We start from the raw sequence: 21,727 nt of genomic DNA on the forward strand, positions 1-21,727 counted from the left end.
AACATGCATCATAAATGCATTAAATACCACAATAGTGATATCTGCTTTAAGGCACTGATTTGCTCTGCTATGCATATAACATAGACTTTCCATTGACTAAAGCCAATCCATGTACATATCGCTCTGTGGTGAGCAGTCCTCCGCCTCTTTTCTCTGAAAGACAGTTCAGTTGACCAATCCCTGCCGGAATATTTCCAGCACGTGACCATTTGTGGTCATTTGGAGGCGTCGATAGTGGGCCTGGCTCGCGCGTTTGGTTGTGTAGGTAAGCCTTGGATGAGATTTTGTGAGTTTTCTTTATCATTGTGTGCCTATTTTGATGTTTAATAATAATTCGCTATGTTCACGTAAGCGGACAGGGTGTTTAGAGTCCATGTCTTTATTGTGTACTTTTTCTTTAAGCCTCATGACGCTGGAATAACAGTTTCCTGTGTGAAAGTAACCGCCTGGATAACCAGCGGTCATTTCTCCTTTGAATAAAATCAGTTATGTTTTCATTTTAGAAATATCATGTCATATCGTATTAAACTCAAAGACCTCATTTGAAATTTTAATAAGACTCTGAAATATCTTTATAACATAGAACAGTCACTATATAACTGTTTGAGTGTGAAAATCCGTTAATTTTTGAACGTTTTGTTATTAATTGATAATATTGCATTATGATGTGACTGAGAAACCGTTTCATGAATGTAATAAATTCGACAAAAGTTCATAAGCTCTGAATTGATAGCGTTTATATAGCTGTGTATTTAATGTTTCAGTTATACATTGTTGTTTACTTCAACAAGAACACTTTAGAAATGTAATTTACAACATGTTGATTTGTTTTTGACAGACTTCAGAGTAGTTGGTTTGGACTGGACTGAATTTCACCACACCTCGTTTTTTGGACAACTTCATCCACAGAGGTTACATCATTCATAGTCGACTGGATAACTTACTTGTATGGAATAGTTTTGGATCAAGCTCCTTTTTTTCTCTCTTCATGGATGGCATGGCTTTTGAAGAAACGTGATTTTTCATAGGCGTTTGCAAACTTGTGGGAAATACCAAGCGAAGTTACTGTTTTAGTCAAGTTTCTTTCCAAAGATGGATCAGCAGGCAGCTGGAGGGGAGGACCCAAATAAACCCTCCAAAAAGAAATCCAGTGAGGATGAGAGCAAAAACAAAAAACTGGTATGTATTGCATCTTGAGAGAGTTCAGCTTTTCGTGTTTTATTTATGTCACAGAAAGTAAGAGATTTTGTTCTTTAGATGGGTTATAACACAATATTTGTCCTACAAGTTTTTTATCTATTTATTTATATAAATAAAATATGTTTATCATTATGAAGTAAGAATACGTTAACATAACAAAATTGCTGCATTTTAATGCCATTTACACAGCATAGTAAAACTTGGTGACAGCTTGTTAGTCATTGTTTACACAAGTGCACGAGGATCACAATAGGCTGGCTTTTTTACTCAATGACCCAGTCAAAAGTTATTGTTCTTTTTTTATTTAAACCCTGTTTGTTTGGCTTGTCTACCTAGTGTTAACCCCTTTTCAGCTGTCAGGTTTTGATCATTTTTTTATCTATCAACAAAGTTTTACTCAAACATAGAGCATGTTTTTACTCAAAGATTAACCTGCTCAGTCAGCAGTCTCTGGTGGAGCTGTTGAAGCTATCAGTGTGTTATTACACAGGACCCTGAACCTCATGATAATATGCTGTCAAAATACTCTGAGTCACACAGGGGGGTCTGAAGAAGTGATATCTGTGAGCCTTCATAGATGGCTGCGTCCAGAAGTCTTTAAGGTGAAACTGGAACTGCTTGTTTCAGTTCATGCTGGATGCCTTTTTGAAAGTTTTATAGCTTGAAAGTTTGTTGACATACTGACCTCAGGGCAAAGAAAGTTGGTTCGCTGTCTGTCATCTGGGTTATCAGCAGCAGCATCATGTGATTTGTAGAAATCTAATGACTATATAAAGGCGTCAGTGGTAACGGAACAGTTTGTTGGTTGCTATAGCATGTTAGGTATTTGCTAGCATGTTAGGTATTAGTCAAGTGTGATAAAGCAAACTATTTTCGCTACAACCTTACGTCATGCCTGTGCAGAACTGATTACTTCACTTTTTTCCATCCATCTAATATTTTACAAGGTTATTGCACTCTTAATTTCTTAGTTTGATATTTGTTTAATTAAAAAAAAAAACAAATACGAATAATGACATTTCTTTCTTTACATTTAATCACTTTTATTTATGGGGATTTTGCAAAAATATACATTTTGGGGACACTTTAAAATAAGTTTTACTTATTTATTTTTGTGTGTTCTTGGGGCTATCAGCACAGACTTTTTATATTATTTTAAAAACTTAAAATCTGTTTTTTTCTAGTTAAGATTTCTGTAAACCTAACATTTAGTTTCATTGTAAGGATAATAGACTATGTGTATCAGTGGTCGAAAGAACACTGAAAAATCATACTCCAGTAAAAGTACCATTACTTGCCCAAAAATGTAATGTGAGTAAAGTAAAAGTATCTGTTGTAAATATTACTCAAAGTAGGAGTAAAAAGTAGCCCGTTTAGAGGTACTCAGGAGCAGTGAGTATTATGATGTGAACGGCTTATGCATTTACATGCAGTTTGTTCACAGATGTGTAAACGTAACATTCTGTAGTGTATTACTAATTGTTTAATTCTCATCAGTGACATGCAGTCTAAAGTCTCTCGATCATTGCTTGTAAAGATTTTAGACATCATCTTACACACTTTTAATGCTTTCATATGGTTTGTTGCATTTAAGAAGCACCATTGTCTTGCGGTTGTTCAGTAAGATGCTATTTACTTTCTATGTGTGATTTGATTGGACAAAAATAACAGGACTGGTTAATCTACTTTAGCATATCCCCAGAGACGAGGGAAAAAAGTACTGAGTCTGACTGCAGGTTGAAGGAAAATAGTAAAATAAAAGTATCAATACAGCACAAAAAATGTACTCAAGGGAAAGTAAAAGTGCAAATTTTTAAAACAACTCAGTCAACTACAATTCCTGATTAAAACTACTCAATTAAAGTAATTTGAGTATTTGTAATTTGTTACTTTACACCACTGCTTTGTATACAGTCAGTTGTTCAGTCACTCAAAGAAGCTAGAGCAGGTGTTCCAAAATATGAGTTATGATTTATTAAAGCTTCTAAATTAAGTTTTATTGAAGGCCACAGGGTAAATGTTACATCATATACTTAACTCTATTAAATTAAAGCTGCCATGGGTTTTTACTTGATAATTAAAAAAATAATAGAAAACACTTCTCTACTCAAATAAACTAATGTAGTCGTATTTGTAAGGTTTTATACTTTAGTGAAATTATTGCAATAAAAAATAGGTAAGATTAAAAATTATAACACAATAGGGTTCAATCTAGAATAATCTAGTCAAACTGCACCTGCCTTTGCTTTGATTTGTTTGCAGATGTCTTGTGTCTTGTTCTCAATGCATTGTGTAAAAAAAAAAAAGTAGATTAAAAAATCTGATTATTTTACAACATTGCATTTAATTAGATTTTCAGTTAGATTTTTTGTAGCTCAACAATAAAATGAACAAATAAAAAGTGACATTCAATTAGAAAATCTGATCAGATGGCGTAGTTTTGGCATCTCTGTAAATTTGTGGTAAATAAACCATATCATTCATTCTTACAGACATGGAGAACATTTACTTCTTTAAGTTTAACATACTACTTTTAGGTTTATTATGCACAGAAGGTCTGCGCAATATATTATTTTACCATTAATATCACAATGTGTATCCGCAATAGTCACATTGCATGATCTGCAATGTTGAATTGGGATTATATATGACCCGGAGGGAAAATCAAAGAAAATTTTTACCATAATGGAGCAAAAGTTTATCATTTACATCTGTTGTTAATGCCTGTGACTGTGTGAGCATATTTCAAGAGTTTAAAGCATTCAGGCACATCAAATTGTACCATTTGTAACTTAAATTTTTTTTTCACTTAATTATTTACACAATGAAGTCTATGCAATGCTACTTTACATTAGACTTACATTTTTGTACCTGAATTCTTATTAAACAGAGCTATTTAAGTAATCTGGTTAAACAAAACTTTGCAATGTCAGATGCTTCCAATGTCCAACGTAATACACATACACTGTTTTTTAATGTGTTCAATTTAGGCATGCGCCGGTATACGTTTCTGACAGTATGATAACCTTGGATAAAGACATCACAGTATTGTGATAAATGCTCTAAAATAAGTTCTTTTTAAATGTCTGGGTAAAAATAAATAAATAAATAAATAAATAAAAAATAACATCTTTCCGCCATTTAACACAGTATATTTCATTTTAGGAAACGTTTGTAATATTTCGGAACAGCAAACATGTCAGGCTAAATAAAAAAATAAAAAAATCATTGACTTCTGCTATCTTCATTTGTTTCAAATGCACAGATTTCTTAACAACACACACACACACACAAAAAAAAACATAAAAACATATACATATACATATACATATATATATATACATATATACATATACATTTACATATACCTTAGGAACAGTATAACAGAAAATCTTTGCGGTTTTAAAACCTTGACTTTTCCAAACCACAGTAAACCTTGAAATCGGTTATCGTCTCATGCCAAGTTCAGACAAAATTTGCCAAATTCTCAGACATTGCACATTTATATAGTAAATAGTAGGCAGGGTAGTCTGCTTATGCCACTTGTAATGACCTGGGATTCTTTAGCTTTTAATGTCTAAATATGTAATGCTGATAACTGGATGTAGAACGTTCTATTTCTAGGTGCCTCCTCATGCATGTATTAATTACTTCACAAGATTGCCTCACTTCCCAAAAGTTGTGCTTTTGTCTGTGGACTTCTCAAAAGCTATCGGAAGATCATGTAGTCATCTTGTACGGTCTCAGACAGAGCTTATCATCACAGTAGGGTTCCAGATCAAGCTGGCTGAATGAGTGTCTAAGTCTTGGTAATCCGCATATGTGTTGTTACTTTGCTTAACAACTCGTCTTCAGTCAAATGAGCGCGTCCCGTACCAAGCTTCATAATGAAAGCAGTCTCTTGACAGCAGTCTTCTGGGAGCTGCAGGAATCCATCCATTTATGAGCTCCATTTGCTCTGAGGAATGTAAACCCTTGGGGACATTCTAATAGCCAGTGTGTAGTTGGAAAAGTGGGCTGAAAGTAGTGTGGCAGGGATGTTACTACACATATTTCTTTCTGGGTCCCAGGCTGCTCAAAAGTTGGAGCATATGGGTGTGTTGTAATACTTGTTTATAGTTGGTGTTTGGATCCTCTTATTCCCAGGAAATGGCTAGCAAGCCTCTATAAGTGGAATGGGTGTGGTTTAAAAACACCCCACATTTGGTTCGCTGGTGCAGCGGTTTTCTGCCAGGGGGTCTGCACTGCTTGGGGGCACATTTATGATGTTATTGCAACATGGCTAGAAATGTTTGTTTACAAGGCAAGAAGCTGTAAAATAAGTTAAACAGAAACTTTTTTTTTGGAATTAGGGGTGCTGTGGCATTGGGAAATCTGTCTAATGTATAGGATATGATAGCTTATAGACAACGTAGAGTGATTAGAAATTTTGTCATTCATATTCACTGTAGTTTAAAACTTTGGATTCATAAAGATTTTTTAAAGGTGCATAAGTTGCTTACCAAGGCTGCATACATTTGATTTCCTATAATACCAACGCTATCTCATGGCAATTCGTAACCTTTTGATTTAATGGCTAATTTGTATGAAATTGTACAATCTCATTTATGCAATTTAGTATGATTTTACTCATCTTTCCTTCTTGATCTATGTAATAATCTAATGTTTTTGGCATGAAAGAAAAATTTACAAACATTTTTAGGCTGACTATCTATTGTTAGCTATTCATACTATAATACCTGTCTAACTTACGTTTTTTTTTTAAATATTTAAAGATCACACAAAAGTTTCAAAATACAATCAAAATCAAACTCAGTAGTCATTAGTATGCTTTAAGAAGTGTAATTCATAAAAAATTCATTCTTATAATAAAGTCAGGAACTTTTTGTTTGAATTATTTTAAATTGAAAGTATTTTCATTATTGACTTAGTCAAGGGAAAGTCAAACAGTCAGAAAGATTAAGAATCAGTGTACTTATGTTTGAGGTTTTCACATGCTCACACATCCCAGCCTACTAAACTCAGCCCTTAACACTGATGTCACTCTCTCTTATATTAGTGATCTCACTGTTGCACACCCTGTGGCTTGTTTCATGCCAGGCATGTTCTCTGTTGCTTAACTTTTGTGTGCATACGAGAAGTCCAGTATTTCTGGTGTTATGAAATAGCTTTTGGCAAAATATAGGAAGTCATTGCACAGAAACTTGATGAAGTATGAAACCATTCTGTCTTTTTAGCCGTTTTGCAACAAGTTTGTCACACCCATTATGGCAAATTGCAGGGAATACATTTGTTTGTGGATTTATTACAGTTGCGATCTATCTGGTTGTAGTGTATTGTATGATTTAATTGGAAAGGAGATCATTTAGGAGTAGCAGTGTTGAGTATGTATGATGGATAATAATTACAACAAACGTTTTAATGACTGCAAAAGGTGTTTAAGCATGAAATAACCATATATGGCCTTTTGTTTTTAAGTCAAACATTTTCAGCCAAAATTTCCAGTTGTATCTGTATGCAGACTTGAATTTGCAAGCTGAAACTGCACATTTCAGCATGCAATGTCAGAAACAATGCACTTAATGTAGCAAGTGACTTCACTGTAAGTGGTAGGGTTAGGGGTGGGCTTAGGTTTGGGCATTAAAAGCATTGTGTGCAGCTCAGCTTGCAACTGCACCAGCTCTGCATCCAGACCCATATCTTTTGGCAAAAACAGGAAACTTTTTCTTCATTTTGCTTATTCTTTTACATGACGACAACATTTTGGGATGTGAAAATGCATACATTTAGGAAAGGGTTTTCAAAGTGCCTGTTTATGAATACTCTGCTATTTTTGTTTGTGTAAAAAGAAAAAAAATGCTACAGTATGATTACAGGATTTATTTATAAATGTATTTATAGTCATTTATAATATTATTTTACAGATTTATTATTTCATCCAAGTTTAATTTTCAGTTCATTAATATCTATTTAAAGTATTTGTTGAATAAATAGATGTATAGTTGCAGAATTATTAGCAAGATTTAGTGGCTAATAATGATAGACTTGATATTTGATTAATAGTAAGAGTTAGGGTTGGGCGATGTCGACCAATTTGGCATCGTACGATGTCCAATGTGAAACCTCGCGATGGACGATGCCATCATGGTAGGCGGGGGTGAGGGTGGTTGTAAAATATCAATTAATTCATAACGAATTAATTAATTGTAGCCTACAGTTTTCACTACCTAACCTACATGGTCTTTGCTTTACCCATAACCAAACCATAAATAAATAAAGTTTTTTTACCGCTGGACTCTGGCATAAATAGGCACAATGACCTGTGTTGTTCTTTTTCCACAGCTGGTGAAGGAGACGAGAGTTTGGTTGGAGTTCACTGTAGTGCATACATTTTCATTGTTTTCACTGCAAAATCCTCACAGCGTGCGCAGATTTAAGAGACATTTATGCAGAATGCATCTTTGCACCTATAAACGCCAAACGCATCGCTCAGGAACAGATTAAAACAGTTGTTATGTGAACTTGCTGAAGTAATAAAGCCGGCAATGCTTGTTCCGCCTTTGTGCTCTTCTTATTGGCTCACTGCTCTAGAACTGAACGCGAATGATTGGTTAATATCAGCCGTCAATCACTCAGTCAGTGCCTTCTGCCTTCAGATGACAGGAGCTACAACAGTGAAAATGTGAAGCGCTGAAGATGAGAGAATGAAAATAACACTGACTGATTTACCTACAGTTACTAATAATGCCACATCTTATTAGTGATCATGTGCTGAATGTTAATCCACCATTTACACTTTTCCAAGAGTGGATAAAAGACTTCCAGTGGCTTCAAGTCCACTATTAAAATGACTAAAGCCTTTCACTGTAAAGTCTGTGGGATGGGGTTACAGGTAACAGCGTTTGGTACTGAATCTACACATTTTAAGCGTGAGAGGTGCCATATAATCCTTCATTTAATCCTCACGATGCTGTCAGCCATGCAAGCGGCAGCTATATGTTATATTTAACACAGCTCATGAAAATACCATTATTGCCATTAAGATGACATGCAAATAATGTTATATATCAATATAAATGTGGGGCGGGGCGATGGATCATGAAGTTTGTAGGCCATCGGCGATGGACGATGGCATCGTCTATCTGCACAACCCTAATAAGAGTGTCTAAATAGAATGACATTTTTAATAATGGAGTAAAATAAGCTATGGCTAGTAATGCAGCCTGATAATATTTAACAGCACCAACTAGCCTCCATCAGACCTAAGTGATCTTATTGCAACCAGGCTTACCCATGGGGGTGGACACAAGTTGTGGGCAAATTATGCATTGCCAATAGATTTCAGCATTGAATATTTGTGTATTGGTTTGAATGAGAGCCATCTCTGGTCTTATGATAAATCTGTCCTGAGCTGGATTAAAGAAAAGGTTATAACCCCTGGAGCACGCTGAGCGTTATCACAGAGCGTTAGTTTTCTGTAATGCACTGGAGCTAATCTTTACAGTCAGCCTTAGGATCAGACCGGGAGAGTAAAATAGGCAAGAGGAACAGCTAAGAATGCAGCATTTGTTTACAGGGGAGAGGAGATGACATCATCAAACCACAGTTTGATCTACAGCCTCTGTTGATGAAACTAATAAAGACAAACAGAGTTGTGGCACTTCTCAACAGTTCTTTTCGGCTTTCTTACGCAACACTGACACTCCAAAGTATGTTATTCTGTTAGTTGACTTCAGTTTAAAAGAATGTGGGTTTTGCATTTATGCTATGAATGCCCTTAGTAGTCCTTTAGCTGTGTCTTAGTCTACAGGATGAAGCCACGGAAGTGGAATTTTAGCTTGCGCATACCAGCACGTTTCCTCAAAAGGCATTCCTGAGCACAAATTGAATGGAAGTTTACCTCCATTAAATTCCTTCGCAAATGAATGAAAGGCCTGAAATAGAATATAAGCCTGGCTGCTGTTATGTAACATACCATAACGGGGCTCAGATTAGTGCAGATGATCAGCACAGCACGTCCTTGTGTAGTCGCACTGTAAAAGACTGAAGCCATGTACACTGTGTTCACACTGAAAGCCAATAACTTTGAAAACGTAGATAGGCTAGTTGTTTTTTTGACAAAGGAGAAGCAGAACTGGATTGGGAAGAGGTAGCGTTGAGGCCTTGGCTCTATCAGCGTTATTCAAGGCAGAGGTGTGAATGGGCAGATTAAATGTGTGAAACATACTTAAATCATTTCTCAGCTTAGAGCCATTTTGCTCTCATGAAGACATGTAAAAATCTGCAGTGCATGATAGTTGGGTGTATCTGAATCTCATTTTCCAGACTGTTTAAACCTGCTCGGGCGTGTTTTATAGAAAGTGTGTGCTTTACAAGTAACACTTGCTTTTTCTCATGTGAAAAAAAAAACGTAATCTGTATAGCTGTGGTTAGTTTCCGTTGAACAATTGTAACAACTCTCTTTTGGGACTTTGAAGGTTTTTGGCCAGCCACTTTCCCAAGGCTGAGTTAAAAATATTGACCGTACTGTTTATTTGGCCGTGGCTTGTCAAGGTTGTTTAAATGCATCTTTATTGATCATATAATGAGTGTTATGATCTGTATATATGGTACTAAATGAATGATTTATTACAAAAAAACTGATGCTAAAAACTTGGTCGGGCATTTTAGTCCCATGTCGACAGCCACTATGCAAATTTGAACTTTTTTTGTCACACACACACACACACACACACACACACACACACACACACACACACACACACACACACACACACACACACACACACACACACACACACACATGCAGCATTATTCTATATTCAGATGAAACTATTTGAATCATTTGAATGTTTTCACATCTACAAGAATAAATCAGCATACTGTAAGTGAGAAGTTCACTGAGGCAGATCTGTTTTTGTGGTTTACATAGTGCAGATAAAGGATCATGAGTCTTGCATCTGCAGTGTCAAGCAACTGTGGCTGTGCTTTAACCTAATATTGTCAACCACATAGAATAATGCATTGTCGTGGTGTGAATTTACAGGTGTGATTGCGCCTATGAAACTTGTGAGGTTAGCATTGTACACTTGTGCATATAGGTCAAAAATGAAAACATTTTTGAGGATGTTATACAACTTGAAACTTTTGTGCATTTGAATATGTCTGGTTTAGAATTAAAATATAATTCAGTATATCTAGTTTTATGAAACAGTATATTAGATATAGATCTCCATGTATAAAAAAAAATACTTATAAATTTGTTTTGTTTATAAATAAAAATGTATTTGAACACTAAAATGAGCTGTCATCAGGTCAAGGTCAAAATTTATTGTCTCCCGTAGGAGGAATTTGTTTTAGAAAAAAGGTTCTGCTGTACATAGACACCAACAAGACAACATATAACTTATACATTAGAAAATAAATTCTAAAAATACATCTTAATATAAATACGATTCCATAAAATCAATAATTAAAAAAAAATAAATAAATAAAATACAATGTCCACCACTGCCCTCTGTTATGCCAACCAATCCAGTGATGTTAATATTTGACCGTCCTACCCTACTTGCTCATTGATCAATTTAATTAAAAAAGGAACAAAAGAACGTTTGTTTATATCTATTATACTTTCATTACGGGACCCTGTATCTTCTGCCAGAATTCATAAGCTCATTCTCCAAAAACAGCACATGTGAAGAATCCGATAAAATCTTATTGGATATTGCACAACTCAAAGATGTTTTTTTTAGCGAACCAAGTGTCTTAATTCCCATAATTTTATTGTTATATTGGTTGAAAACAGGATCATACTTTATATTTAAGGTGTCCTTGCAGTGCAATTACTGAGCAATATTTATTAATTACATGGACTTACTATATGGGTAGGAGCACTAGAATCAGGGTTAGGTGTGTGGTTAGTTGTATGTAATTGTGGAAAATTATTTGTTATTACTGTAAGTACATAAAACGGGCAACAAGGACAAAACATGTTACCCTATATCATTATATTAGTAATTGGGCTATGTGTTTATTTAATTGTAGTTTTTTTTATTTATTTACGTAGCTGAGCTTATTTTAGTTTTAGTACTTAACCTAGCCTGTTCACAAGAGGAAACGTAACTATTTTTTGTCACTTCAATGGCTAATTTGTATGAATTAGTATGGGTTCAGTCTCACAAAAATGTATGAATTTTTTAAAGGGGGCATGGCACCCAACCCTACCCCTAAACCCTACTATCATTGGGGGATAAGCAAATCATACTAAATTGTACGAATGAGATCATTGGAATTCATATGAATTAGTTACTTGAGTTAGAAATTTACGAATTGCTGTGAGATTGTAAATATTGCTTAACCTCATTTAATTTTAACATTTTCCGTTTTATAAAATGTAGTTCCTAGATTTACAATATGGTCTCAGACTTTTCAACCTCAGTGGTTGTGTTTTTAGCTGGCCATTAGACTTCAAAAGGGGGTGTGGGGCAGAAAAACTAGCAGGAAGTTGAACACATGTTGAGTGTCTCGGGGCTCACAGGAAGTGAAGAGGGGAAGTGCTTTAGTTGCACTAGGGGAAGCACAGCCATTCTGACATCACCCTCTCAAACAGATGTTTCTGGAATGCCTCCAACACTCTCTTCATAATGCACACATTGTCACATGACAACATGGCGGCCACATCACTTGAATTGGAGCTTAGAATACTCAATGTTGTCATTTCCGTGGGGGGTTTCTGTCTTGAATCAATCACATGGGATGTATTGTCCATAAAAAAACTGTTCACACCAATATATCTCAGCATGTTACAGAGAAGCACAAACATTGGCTCGATTCTCCTGAAATAACTAACACACCAAAGATTTTTCCCATGTTAAGTCAACAGAGCTCTCGGAATGGGTAATTTGATGCATTATTTGGAAGTCATCAGTCATTTCTGTGTTGTGCTGCACAAAGGCAAATCCCTTGAAAGTTAGATTCTGTTTTGAATCTTTTTAAAAATATGTTAACATATTCACTTCATTCAAATGAGTCTGTTTATTTGCATGTTGTGAACAGTGCAGCTTTGTTTGAATAGGGCAGATGTATTAATAGAGAAAGGGTCTGTTCATTAAGGCATCTAGCAACATAAACAAATTGGGTTCCTTGACGTTTGTGAGCCAAAATAAGGCAGGTGCCAAACAAACAAAGCTGCCACTACTTTGGAAACAATAACTAGTCTGTTAAGAATTAAAGTTAACAAGAAAATAAAATTGAGTTGGTTGCACTATGAATAGTTGTATTGTTTTATGTTATTTTTTAGAGTAAAATGTTTCCCTTATCCGTAATAGAAAAATCTAATAATATGCTCCGTGAAACAACATTAAGACTGTTTTGTTAAGGTGCATTCTTGGTTAAAATGAATCACTGTTGCGCAGTATTCAATAGATAAAGTCTTTTTTTGATCATTTCTTTTTTTTTTTAAATATAAGTAAATAAAAAAAACTAACAGATAATTAAATTAAACAATTAACATAAATAAAATGAGATATTCTGTATATGAATGCTTTTTTAAAATGAGTTGTTAAGATCAGTGTTGGGGGTAACACATCAAGAGTAACGCGAGTTAACTATATTACTTTTCTAACTAACGAGTAAAGTAATGCATTGCTTTTCAAAGTGAAGTAATAATATTTGAGTTACTTAAAAAAATAATGCCAGTTACTTTTTAGTTTAGTTAATTTGCTTTTAAAAATAATCGGTTAAATTAAAATGATTATAGCCGCATTGAATTCAGAAATGTTCTCTTTTATTTGAACACATGGAAAAAAAGAAAAATAGAATTGTCTAAATGGACAGTGTTTTTATTTATTTATTTATTTTTTATTTTTTAAAATTTTTTTAAGACAAAAACTACAATAGTAGCAAATGCATTGCTTTAAACTTTCATTAATCTGCACATACGGCATGTAGAGCTCTGGGGTCATAAAGTTTTTCGAAGATAACATTATTCTACAGTAACTCAATTTTGTAGTGCTTTACTTTCAGAAGTAACTTTCCCCAACACTGGAAGTGTTGTTGTGCCATCGGTGGCTCAGTGTTGATGTGTATGCAGATTATGTTGTGTGTGTTTGAAACTGGATTTATACTTTCGCCTGGCACCTCGCGAAATAGACAAAGCTTTTATAATCGCTGCGTACGCCATTGTGATATTCTTTAAAATGACAGGGGGCAGTCAAAAGAAGCTGACCTTAAAATTAAACGGATAAACAAAAAAGTAGAAAGTTTCTGGAACTACGTCCTATTATTAGTATCATTCGGTATTTTTAAGCTCATTGTTTTTATTGTTTTTATAAACAATTTTAATAATTATAAGGATTTTTATAACAATTCAAGATTTTTTTTTTAAATCAAACTTTGATGCATCACTTGCTTTTGTTCATATGTCGGACAGTTTTACCTACTAATGTTTATTAAAATATTAATGACAACAGAATATGACAACAAGTCTGCTCTACAAATATATTTTTTATTATGGCAAGAAAATAAAAGAGCACACTTACTTAAAAATACATGTTTTTTTTTAGATTTAGCCCACACCACAATTCACACATTACTGTCTGGCTAGTTTCTGTCCTCTTATGCTAAAAAGGCAGTAATAGTCCAACATGCCTGACCATTATCACCAATAAAGCCTGGAAAAACGGCATCAGTATATTGTAAACCGATAGGTTCAAATATTCCTTTCCAGTTATCAAACAAATAATCTGTTCCCTAATTATAGTTTTGTAACTATTAAACTGTTTTAAATTCACAATTGTATACATCAGTGTAAAACCTGACTGGTGGAAAAACACATTCTGTGATTGTGTACCTGGCTCACTTTTTCCATGGCCTCTTTTGTTTTTTAAAAACTTATCCCTCATGTTTTTCCAAACCTTTTAACAAAAATGTTCTCCTTTCCCACGGCTGTTGCAATTTCTAGCCAAGAATTATTGATTATCTGGTTATCTCTATGTACAGTCATACTGTTTAAGACAAAATCTCTTCAAAGTGTTTCATATTAAACTCCAATCAAACGCATTGCCGCACACACTGTTCGCTCGAGTCACAAAAAATGCACGGCCAGCCAAAATCATGTGTACCCAAAGCGAACCTCCGCAAACTCCACGATAACGTCACATACGCCGTGCGCACTCAAGTGAACAAGCGGACACTTTGAGTGACATTAAAAAACACTCAAACAACAACTCTACCATGTACTCTGGTGTTTGTTTGTGGTTGTCTTTAATCTAAACCCCCTTAAACACAATGCACAGGTGTTTGCATGGAAACGACAATGGCAGCATTTTTAAATGCATGCATTTTCAGTCACAAAAATGCTGTTGTCATGTAATTGAACAGGCAAAAAAATTGTGAACATGACCAAAAACTCTGTATTATATAGCACCTGAAGGGAAGTGACAACATGCAGTCAGCAGCTTGGTGCTGATAATGTGAAACAGGGGGCTTTAACAGACATTTGTTTCGGAACCTGGTTTGTATGTGAACCCTGTATCGCACTCTGATCTGCCTGAACGAGTTGGTCTTGGCTCTGTTGAAAGAACTTTAGAACTGTTCGGTTGTACTAAGAAGCAATATGAATTGCTAATGAACAAATTAACTAATGAACCATGCTATTTTACAGTGTATTATGGATAAGTTATAGGCATATATATTGCTATATGAAGAAAGACTGACGAGTAGAGATATCATTCCTACTTGTAAAACTGTGTTTTTTGTCGAATATGAGAGTAAAAGCATGCTTTCTAATTGAACTAATAAAAATATATATATCAATAACATTTTGTTTAACTCAACTTTTGATATAGAATAAATATATTTATATTACAGCTCTTACAATTGAAATGAGGCTATGTCTTGTTTCTCTATCGTCATAATTAAAATAGCGACTTATGGAAGTTGAAAATAAACCAAACTCTGACCAAGGGGTTTAATCGCACTTGACTTTTTGAACTATTTGGGTTCGTTTAGAAACTTTGCCGTGTGTAAGCAAACCACACCAAGAACAAAAAGCAACATTGTAACACTTCTTATCTCTGTTACAGAACAAAACAATCAATCTATAGGTGTAAAAGCACATTAAAATCCACATGTAGAAAACACTTAAACAACAACTCAACCACATATTCAGTCACAAAAAACATTTGTCGTATAAACAAACAGCCAAAATGCACAAAGTTTTACATTTTTTGCTGAAAACTTTATCGTGTAAATGGCCCTTGAGCTCAGGCTCACTCTTCGTCAAATTATCAAATCCTTTAATTTAACCTGCTGTTTTCAATCAGTAATTTACTGCAATCTAAAAGTAATATTGTTCTTTTAATACTATTATATTAACACTGAATATGATTAACTTCCTCCCACATGTAATTATTTGTGCATTCATCAAACCACACTTGCCCAGGGTTAATGGTAGGTTTTGCTTTTTTTTTTCTTTGGACTTTCCAAAGCACCACTGAGATTTCCATTGTTTATTATGTCTGATGGTTAATGTTAAAATATCAGTGTTTCTCATGAGTTTTGCTGGTTGGTTCAACAAGTTCATTGTGCTACAGGCTTCAGAATAGTTAGTGATTTGCACAAAAATTGTTGACAGGTTCTCGTGACACAAAAAGGGTGACCTTGGTTGGTCGTGTGATGTGGTGAGAGAGGACAACTCTGCACATAATGAAGTCCTTGTTTCGGCTGCAAAGTTATCTTTTATCTCTAGAGTCTATTCAGCTTTAGTCACTCTGCACATTTCTAAATTAAAACTAAGCTCAAGCCACAAGGCACACCAGAAACAATTACATTATCTCTGATGATGAGACCTGTTAAACTGCTCTGACATCATTTATGAGAACTTGCAGTCTTTTTCTATTGAGTTGGGAAATATACGGGGTGAAGTCTACAGCACAAGTCATGGTTAATGCTGGAGTTTGGGGCTTCCCCAATCAGTGTTTTGTGAACTCCTGGATTTTTGTGAGGGATCTGCAGAATTTGTAAACTGTTGAAAGTGTGTATTTAATCATAAATCTGAAATATAAATGTAAATTAAATTATTTATTACAAGTCAAAGCTCATCATAGGGCTGGGCAATACAGCAAAAATATAATATTTAATACCATTCAGTATCAATTATTAAATATTTTTTACAATCCATTTAGGAATGTTTGGATTTTTTTCTGAATAAAGAAACCAACATCATTATTCAAATACACATTGCAACATCACAAATTGTGAAGCTGAATGACTACAATACCTCTATGCTACAATCATTTCAGATAGGGTTCTGGTGGCTGAGATGCACAAGAAAAGAAACCAAAAAGCCACACTGGCGACATCCTTTTTAAAATTGTATTTACAATAATATGCGCCTCGATTGAAAATAACCCTACGCTTATTGACATTCCTTCCAAGAGGTGCACTCCACAGACACATTTTAATAAAGCTATAGCGCTTCATACTGAAACTTTATACCAAACACTTTTTTTAGCGTTATTGACAATGTGTTCGGGCAATAAATACAGATACCATTTTATCAGCCTAGCACTTACTGAAAGTGTTTGAAGTTTTACCTAAATCTCATGTGACATTAACATCGACATTTAATTGTCATCATTTTACAACCACAAACATACAAATTGTTTACAAATAATTGACTGAAATATTACAAAATGTCTGGGGGTATTTCAAGTTTCAGTGACTCCTTTTTATTTTATGGTAACATTTTCGCAATTAACTATGATTTTTAGCTCAAACTAATAATTTAAAATAAAATAATTTGCTGCTTATTAATAGTTTTTAAGGTAGTAGTTGGGTTTAGGTATGTATGAGGATGGAAATAGAATACAATCATGCAAAAAATGCACTTCATACTTACAAATAAATGTCTAATATTTTAATAATTGGCATATAATAAGTCACTGGTTGATGGTGGGATTGTTACCTAAATAGGTTCTGACTAAGCGACATTGCCAAAAAATATTATGATGTTTTTTTTCCATTTCCATATTATGTATTATCTATTTTTATCATGACTATAGTTTAACAAAAGCAGGAAATAAATTCTTTTTGCAAATCTTGTAATTCAAAGCCTCATGGAATCCCTCTTTTTCCATAAAATAGTAATAAAAACAATCTTTGGTTCATTTATTTTTCATAATCCATAATCTTGTCTTAAAGATTTAAAGCCCTTGTTGAGCAAGCCAAAGCAGACTGAGGCCCTCTTAGATGTTTTGATTGTGGAGGTCAAAACCCATCTGACATAGCCATCAATGTACATATGTGAAGTCTAGTTATGTAATATGTATAACATATGACACTGACTTTTTTTGTGAGTTTGACAGATGGAGTTTCTCTGTACTGAAAAAGCTGCATAAAGATTCCTTCAAAGAGTTCTGCTTCTCTGTGTTCCTTTGAAAAGTAAATGTGTAGATTGGACTGACCTGAGGGTATAAGGACTGTTATTTTTTGAGTGAACTATTCTTGCTTTTCAGATCAAAAAGTTTTTTTTTTTTTTAAAGAAACTAATTCTGTCCTAGTGTGTCCAAACTTTTCTAGTGTCATGAGTGTGTTATCAATACAGGAAGCTAGAGCTAAAACTGCTTAACTATGAATTCATGACATTGAGGAAGTACATTTATGTTTTAGGTGGATATTTTTTCCACAAGTAGGCTGCATGTCCATTAAATCATCTTTTCGCTGCAGCAATGCAAGTGCTGTTCAAAAAAGCGCTCTGCTGTGAGTGTTTATGCAGCACTGAGTTTTTTTTCAGTCAATTGCCATTACAAGTTTTTGTTGTGGTGGTGAGAGTTGCGTGGCATAGTTCCGCCCCTGTGGACACTGATGGTGACACTGATGGTGACACTGATGGTGACACTGATGGGTGAAACTGATAGTTGAGTGCTGCATTTTTCAACTTGCAATGCCTGAAAAAAACGTTCTTAGCGTTGACCGTAAAACAACAATTTAGCACCTCGCTTTGCTGCAGGTTCTTAAAAGCAGGCAGTACCATTGACAACAACAAAAAACGTTCAACTCAAGAAAAAAAAAAAAAAACACTTTGATGGACTCTCAGGATGTGATGCTAAACCACGTCATAGGTCATTACCATGAAGTTGACCTGATTTCAACTTTCCTTCACGCTCACAACGATTAAAGATTTTGGTTGTACAATTATATTTTGAGAAATATTCATGGTTTCTTGGTTATCACGATTATTATACATTTATTAATTTCAAAACACTACTAGTTTAGAAAATTCACATGAAGACTTCGTGTTTTAAAGTGTTATTTATTGCTTCTCAGTAACCAAATAAATCAGCACAAAATAATAATAAAAAACAAACAAACAAACAAACATTAGTCCATTTCTCTTTGGACTTAAATATAAGCGAAAGGTTTTCGCCATTTAAACATAACTAATCATTTAGAAGTAAAATAAATGACAGAACAATGAATAAATAAATAAAAATAAGAATAAAAATGTATTTGTCTGATGTAAATCTACATATTAGCTAAGTATTTTCCTTTAGAAGACAACAAATGTCAGTTCGTCACGTGACTCATGGCGTTCTTTCAACTAAGTGCCCCTGGAAAGCTTGAGCGCTCCCAATATGCATGCGCAAGCCATGTGTCTATTGGAAATAACGAACTTGAATGCACTAAAGACGGGATATGTGACTGGCCCTTAGTAGCCTCAGCCATAATTAAAACAGTGTGCGTGGGTATTACCCTCTTTGTACAAGGTCTGAAATTTAAACTAGCGCACAGTTAGCATTACTTTGTTGAAACAGTGCTGAGAAGCTTTTGCAATTAATTAACCATGACAAATTAAAGCACAGTTAATAGTGCAATCGGTTAATCATTGGATGCCAATGCGACACCCGGCTTTCACCGGAGCTTATTGCTGAAAATGAATGACTTAAAAACTAATTTAAACCCAAACTTGTAAACGCATAGTTACTCTATCAGTCATTCATTTTCTTTTTGGCTTGGTCCCTTTATTAATCTGGGGTTGCCACAGTGGAATGAACCACTTTTCCAGCATATGTTTTATGCAGCAGATGCCCTTCTAGCTGCAACCCATCACTGGGAAACATCCATACACACTCATTCACACTCATACACTACAGACAATTTTAGTTACCCAATTGACCTGTACCACATGTCTTTGGACTTGTTGGGGAAGGTCACTCTATCATATTACAAAAAAAGATATTCTGAAAAATAGTAGTTGCTGTGGCCCATTGACTTCCATAGTACATTTTCTCGTACTCCTACTATGCACGTTGATGGTTGCCAGGAACCAGCATTCTTCAAAATGTCTTCTTTTGTTGTTCAACAGAAAAAAGAAAGTAACTCATAACTACATAAGGAAGAATAAAATATGAGGTAATTTTCTTTTTTGGGTGAACAAGTCCTTTAAAGGGACTTTGGCCTAAACTTGAAGGACAAGCAAAATCAATATTTAATGGTGGCTTGTTATTTCACATGTACAGTATCTGAGTTGCACACAGATGACATCACCGTTTCTCCTCCTGAAGTCAAAGAGCGAATTGACACAGGCCTTCTCTCTGTTTGGGGGAGAACCACGGAAAGCCAAACACCGGAAAGAGCTTAAGTCTGTATATCATTAGACAGATTACATCTGCAGGGCCTGCCTTATCTGGCTACACTCAGATAAGCCATGGATTGAAAATGAAGTCAAAGAGCCGGCCACCCCTTCTGCTGGATGTTCCCACTTTGCCTCAGTGCAAAACTGATGTACTTTACAATTGCATACACAGATCTATGAGGCCTGCTGCGCTGTCTCTGCTGAAATGGTGAACAGGCACGTCTGGCATCACCCCAGACTCCCCAGCAGGGCTGTCTCAGCGCCAACCTCTGCAAACTATGTGTTGTGCTGCTGCTTTCCCTTGGAAAATGGATGGATAGCCGTTTGTCAAATTGATATTGGCTAATATGAGTTGCAGATAACATCATGGCTGAGTGTGCATTTTGGCATGTTAATGTTAATGTTTAAAGCAAGAAGGGAGATTGAATTAGTGCTTTCCATGGCCATTTTCGCTTAAGTGAGCTTTTAGTACAGAAATATTACACATCGACCTGAGTTGTGCATCTAATGTAAATGAATGAATGAAAGCTTTGACTTAAACAACCTTGAGGTGTATTAAAGCAGCAAGCCAGGAGGCTGTGTATTTTAGGTTTATTTAGAATACATTTTTATTTATTATTATTAGTTTATCATTAATATTTTTAACTTAGCTTATTTTTAAATTAGTTATTTTATTATTAATTGTTTTTTGTATTTATATTTTTAAATTGTGTATTTTGTAAATGTTTTTGTTTTTAATTTTCATTTGTATTTATTTATTTATTTATTTATTTTTGTTTTATTTATTTAGATGCACATTAACATCATAGTTAATATTATATTATATTGACGTTTTTCTTTATAACTGATAAATATTATAGCTGCTAAATAAAAGATATGAATAAACTATAAATGGCAGAATTTTTAAATATTTTATTTTCATTAGAGCTAATGGATAGCATGTAGATGAATGCATAAAATCGATATGATAACATGTTTTAATATTAAATCGGTAGTTTTAATTTTAACTACTACAATTAGGCATTACAGTATATCATTAAGACTGGATAAATAAAATATGAACAATTTCATATTACCAAAAAAGTTATACTGAAAAATAGTTGCTGGGGCCCACTGACATCCATAAAAATCCATTAAATGATTTATTTACCTGGCTGTACCATAACCACCCCTTTGTGCTATTACCTTTGTCTCTCTTCCCATCAGGCTATTGTTTGGCATCCTGTTCACCTCTATTCACACTCCATGGGCAAATACAACCAACAATCAGTGTTGATTTTAGTAGTATAGTTGTCAAAGCTTTTATGAGCAGAGCAGTCCACTGTACAAGATCAGTGCTGATATTTAATCTGGGCTTTACTGTACTCTACTGCGGGATCGCCATCCAAAGTTTATGAGATAAAGCCATTCTTTTAATATCTTGATTTTGGCTGTGCAAAATCTTGCCTGATATTTGTGTATGTCTATTATGGGGTTTGACGCGCTCATTCTAGCTCTGTGTTTAATTAAAACGTCCCTGTGTGAACAAGAGGAGCTGTTGGCCACTGAACGCTCAGATCTTAAGAAGCAGAAATTTGCCAAGAACCGTAGGTTCAAGCGAGCCATTGTTCGAGGACAATTAAGACCAATTAAAATAACCCGATTTGCCAGAAAGCATTTACAACAGCTTTTTTTGTTGCTCTCCTCATCCTCTTTGCTTGTTTTCCCGAGTCCAACATAGCAGATGGTGTCCGCTAGAAGCTACTTTCTCCTTTTAAATATTTTGGCCGTGTTTGTGAGGCTGAGAATTTCTCTGATGGTTTTAGTAAAACATTGATTGACCAACTGTACGTGTTTGTGTTGATTGGTGTGTGCCTCCTAGTGGTGGAACCCGTAATGCCTCAACTCTGC

At 34.7% G+C, this 21,727-nt stretch overlaps 1 protein-coding gene across 50 annotated transcripts in view; it reads left to right on the top strand.

Moving 5' to 3' along the window:
• Positions 1 to 224: 224 nt before the first annotated feature.
• Positions 225 to 21,727, top strand: part of diaph2 (diaphanous-related formin 2) — a 712,207-nt gene continuing 690,704 nt past the window's right edge. For 29 of the 50 annotated variants that reach the window (XR_012389930.1, XR_012389932.1, XR_012389933.1 and 26 more), the window contains exons 1-2: positions 225 to 265; positions 839 to 1,179. Coding sequence is in view for 47 of the 50 variants with exons in the window: in XM_021481246.3 (XP_021336921.1) it covers positions 1,093 to 1,179 (87 nt within the window). In the remaining 3 variants the exon portion in view is untranslated. Of the gene's footprint in view, positions 287 to 838; positions 1,180 to 21,727 lie in introns of all 50 variants that reach the window. The other 21 variants (XM_021481247.3, XM_073922125.1, XM_073922132.1 and 18 more) reach the window with 1 other exon arrangement.

The sequence above is a fragment of the Danio rerio genome, chromosome 14 (genome assembly GCF_049306965.1).
Source record: "Danio rerio strain Tuebingen ecotype United States chromosome 14, GRCz12tu, whole genome shotgun sequence".
NCBI classification, from domain to species: domain Eukaryota; kingdom Metazoa; phylum Chordata; class Actinopteri; order Cypriniformes; family Danionidae; genus Danio; species Danio rerio.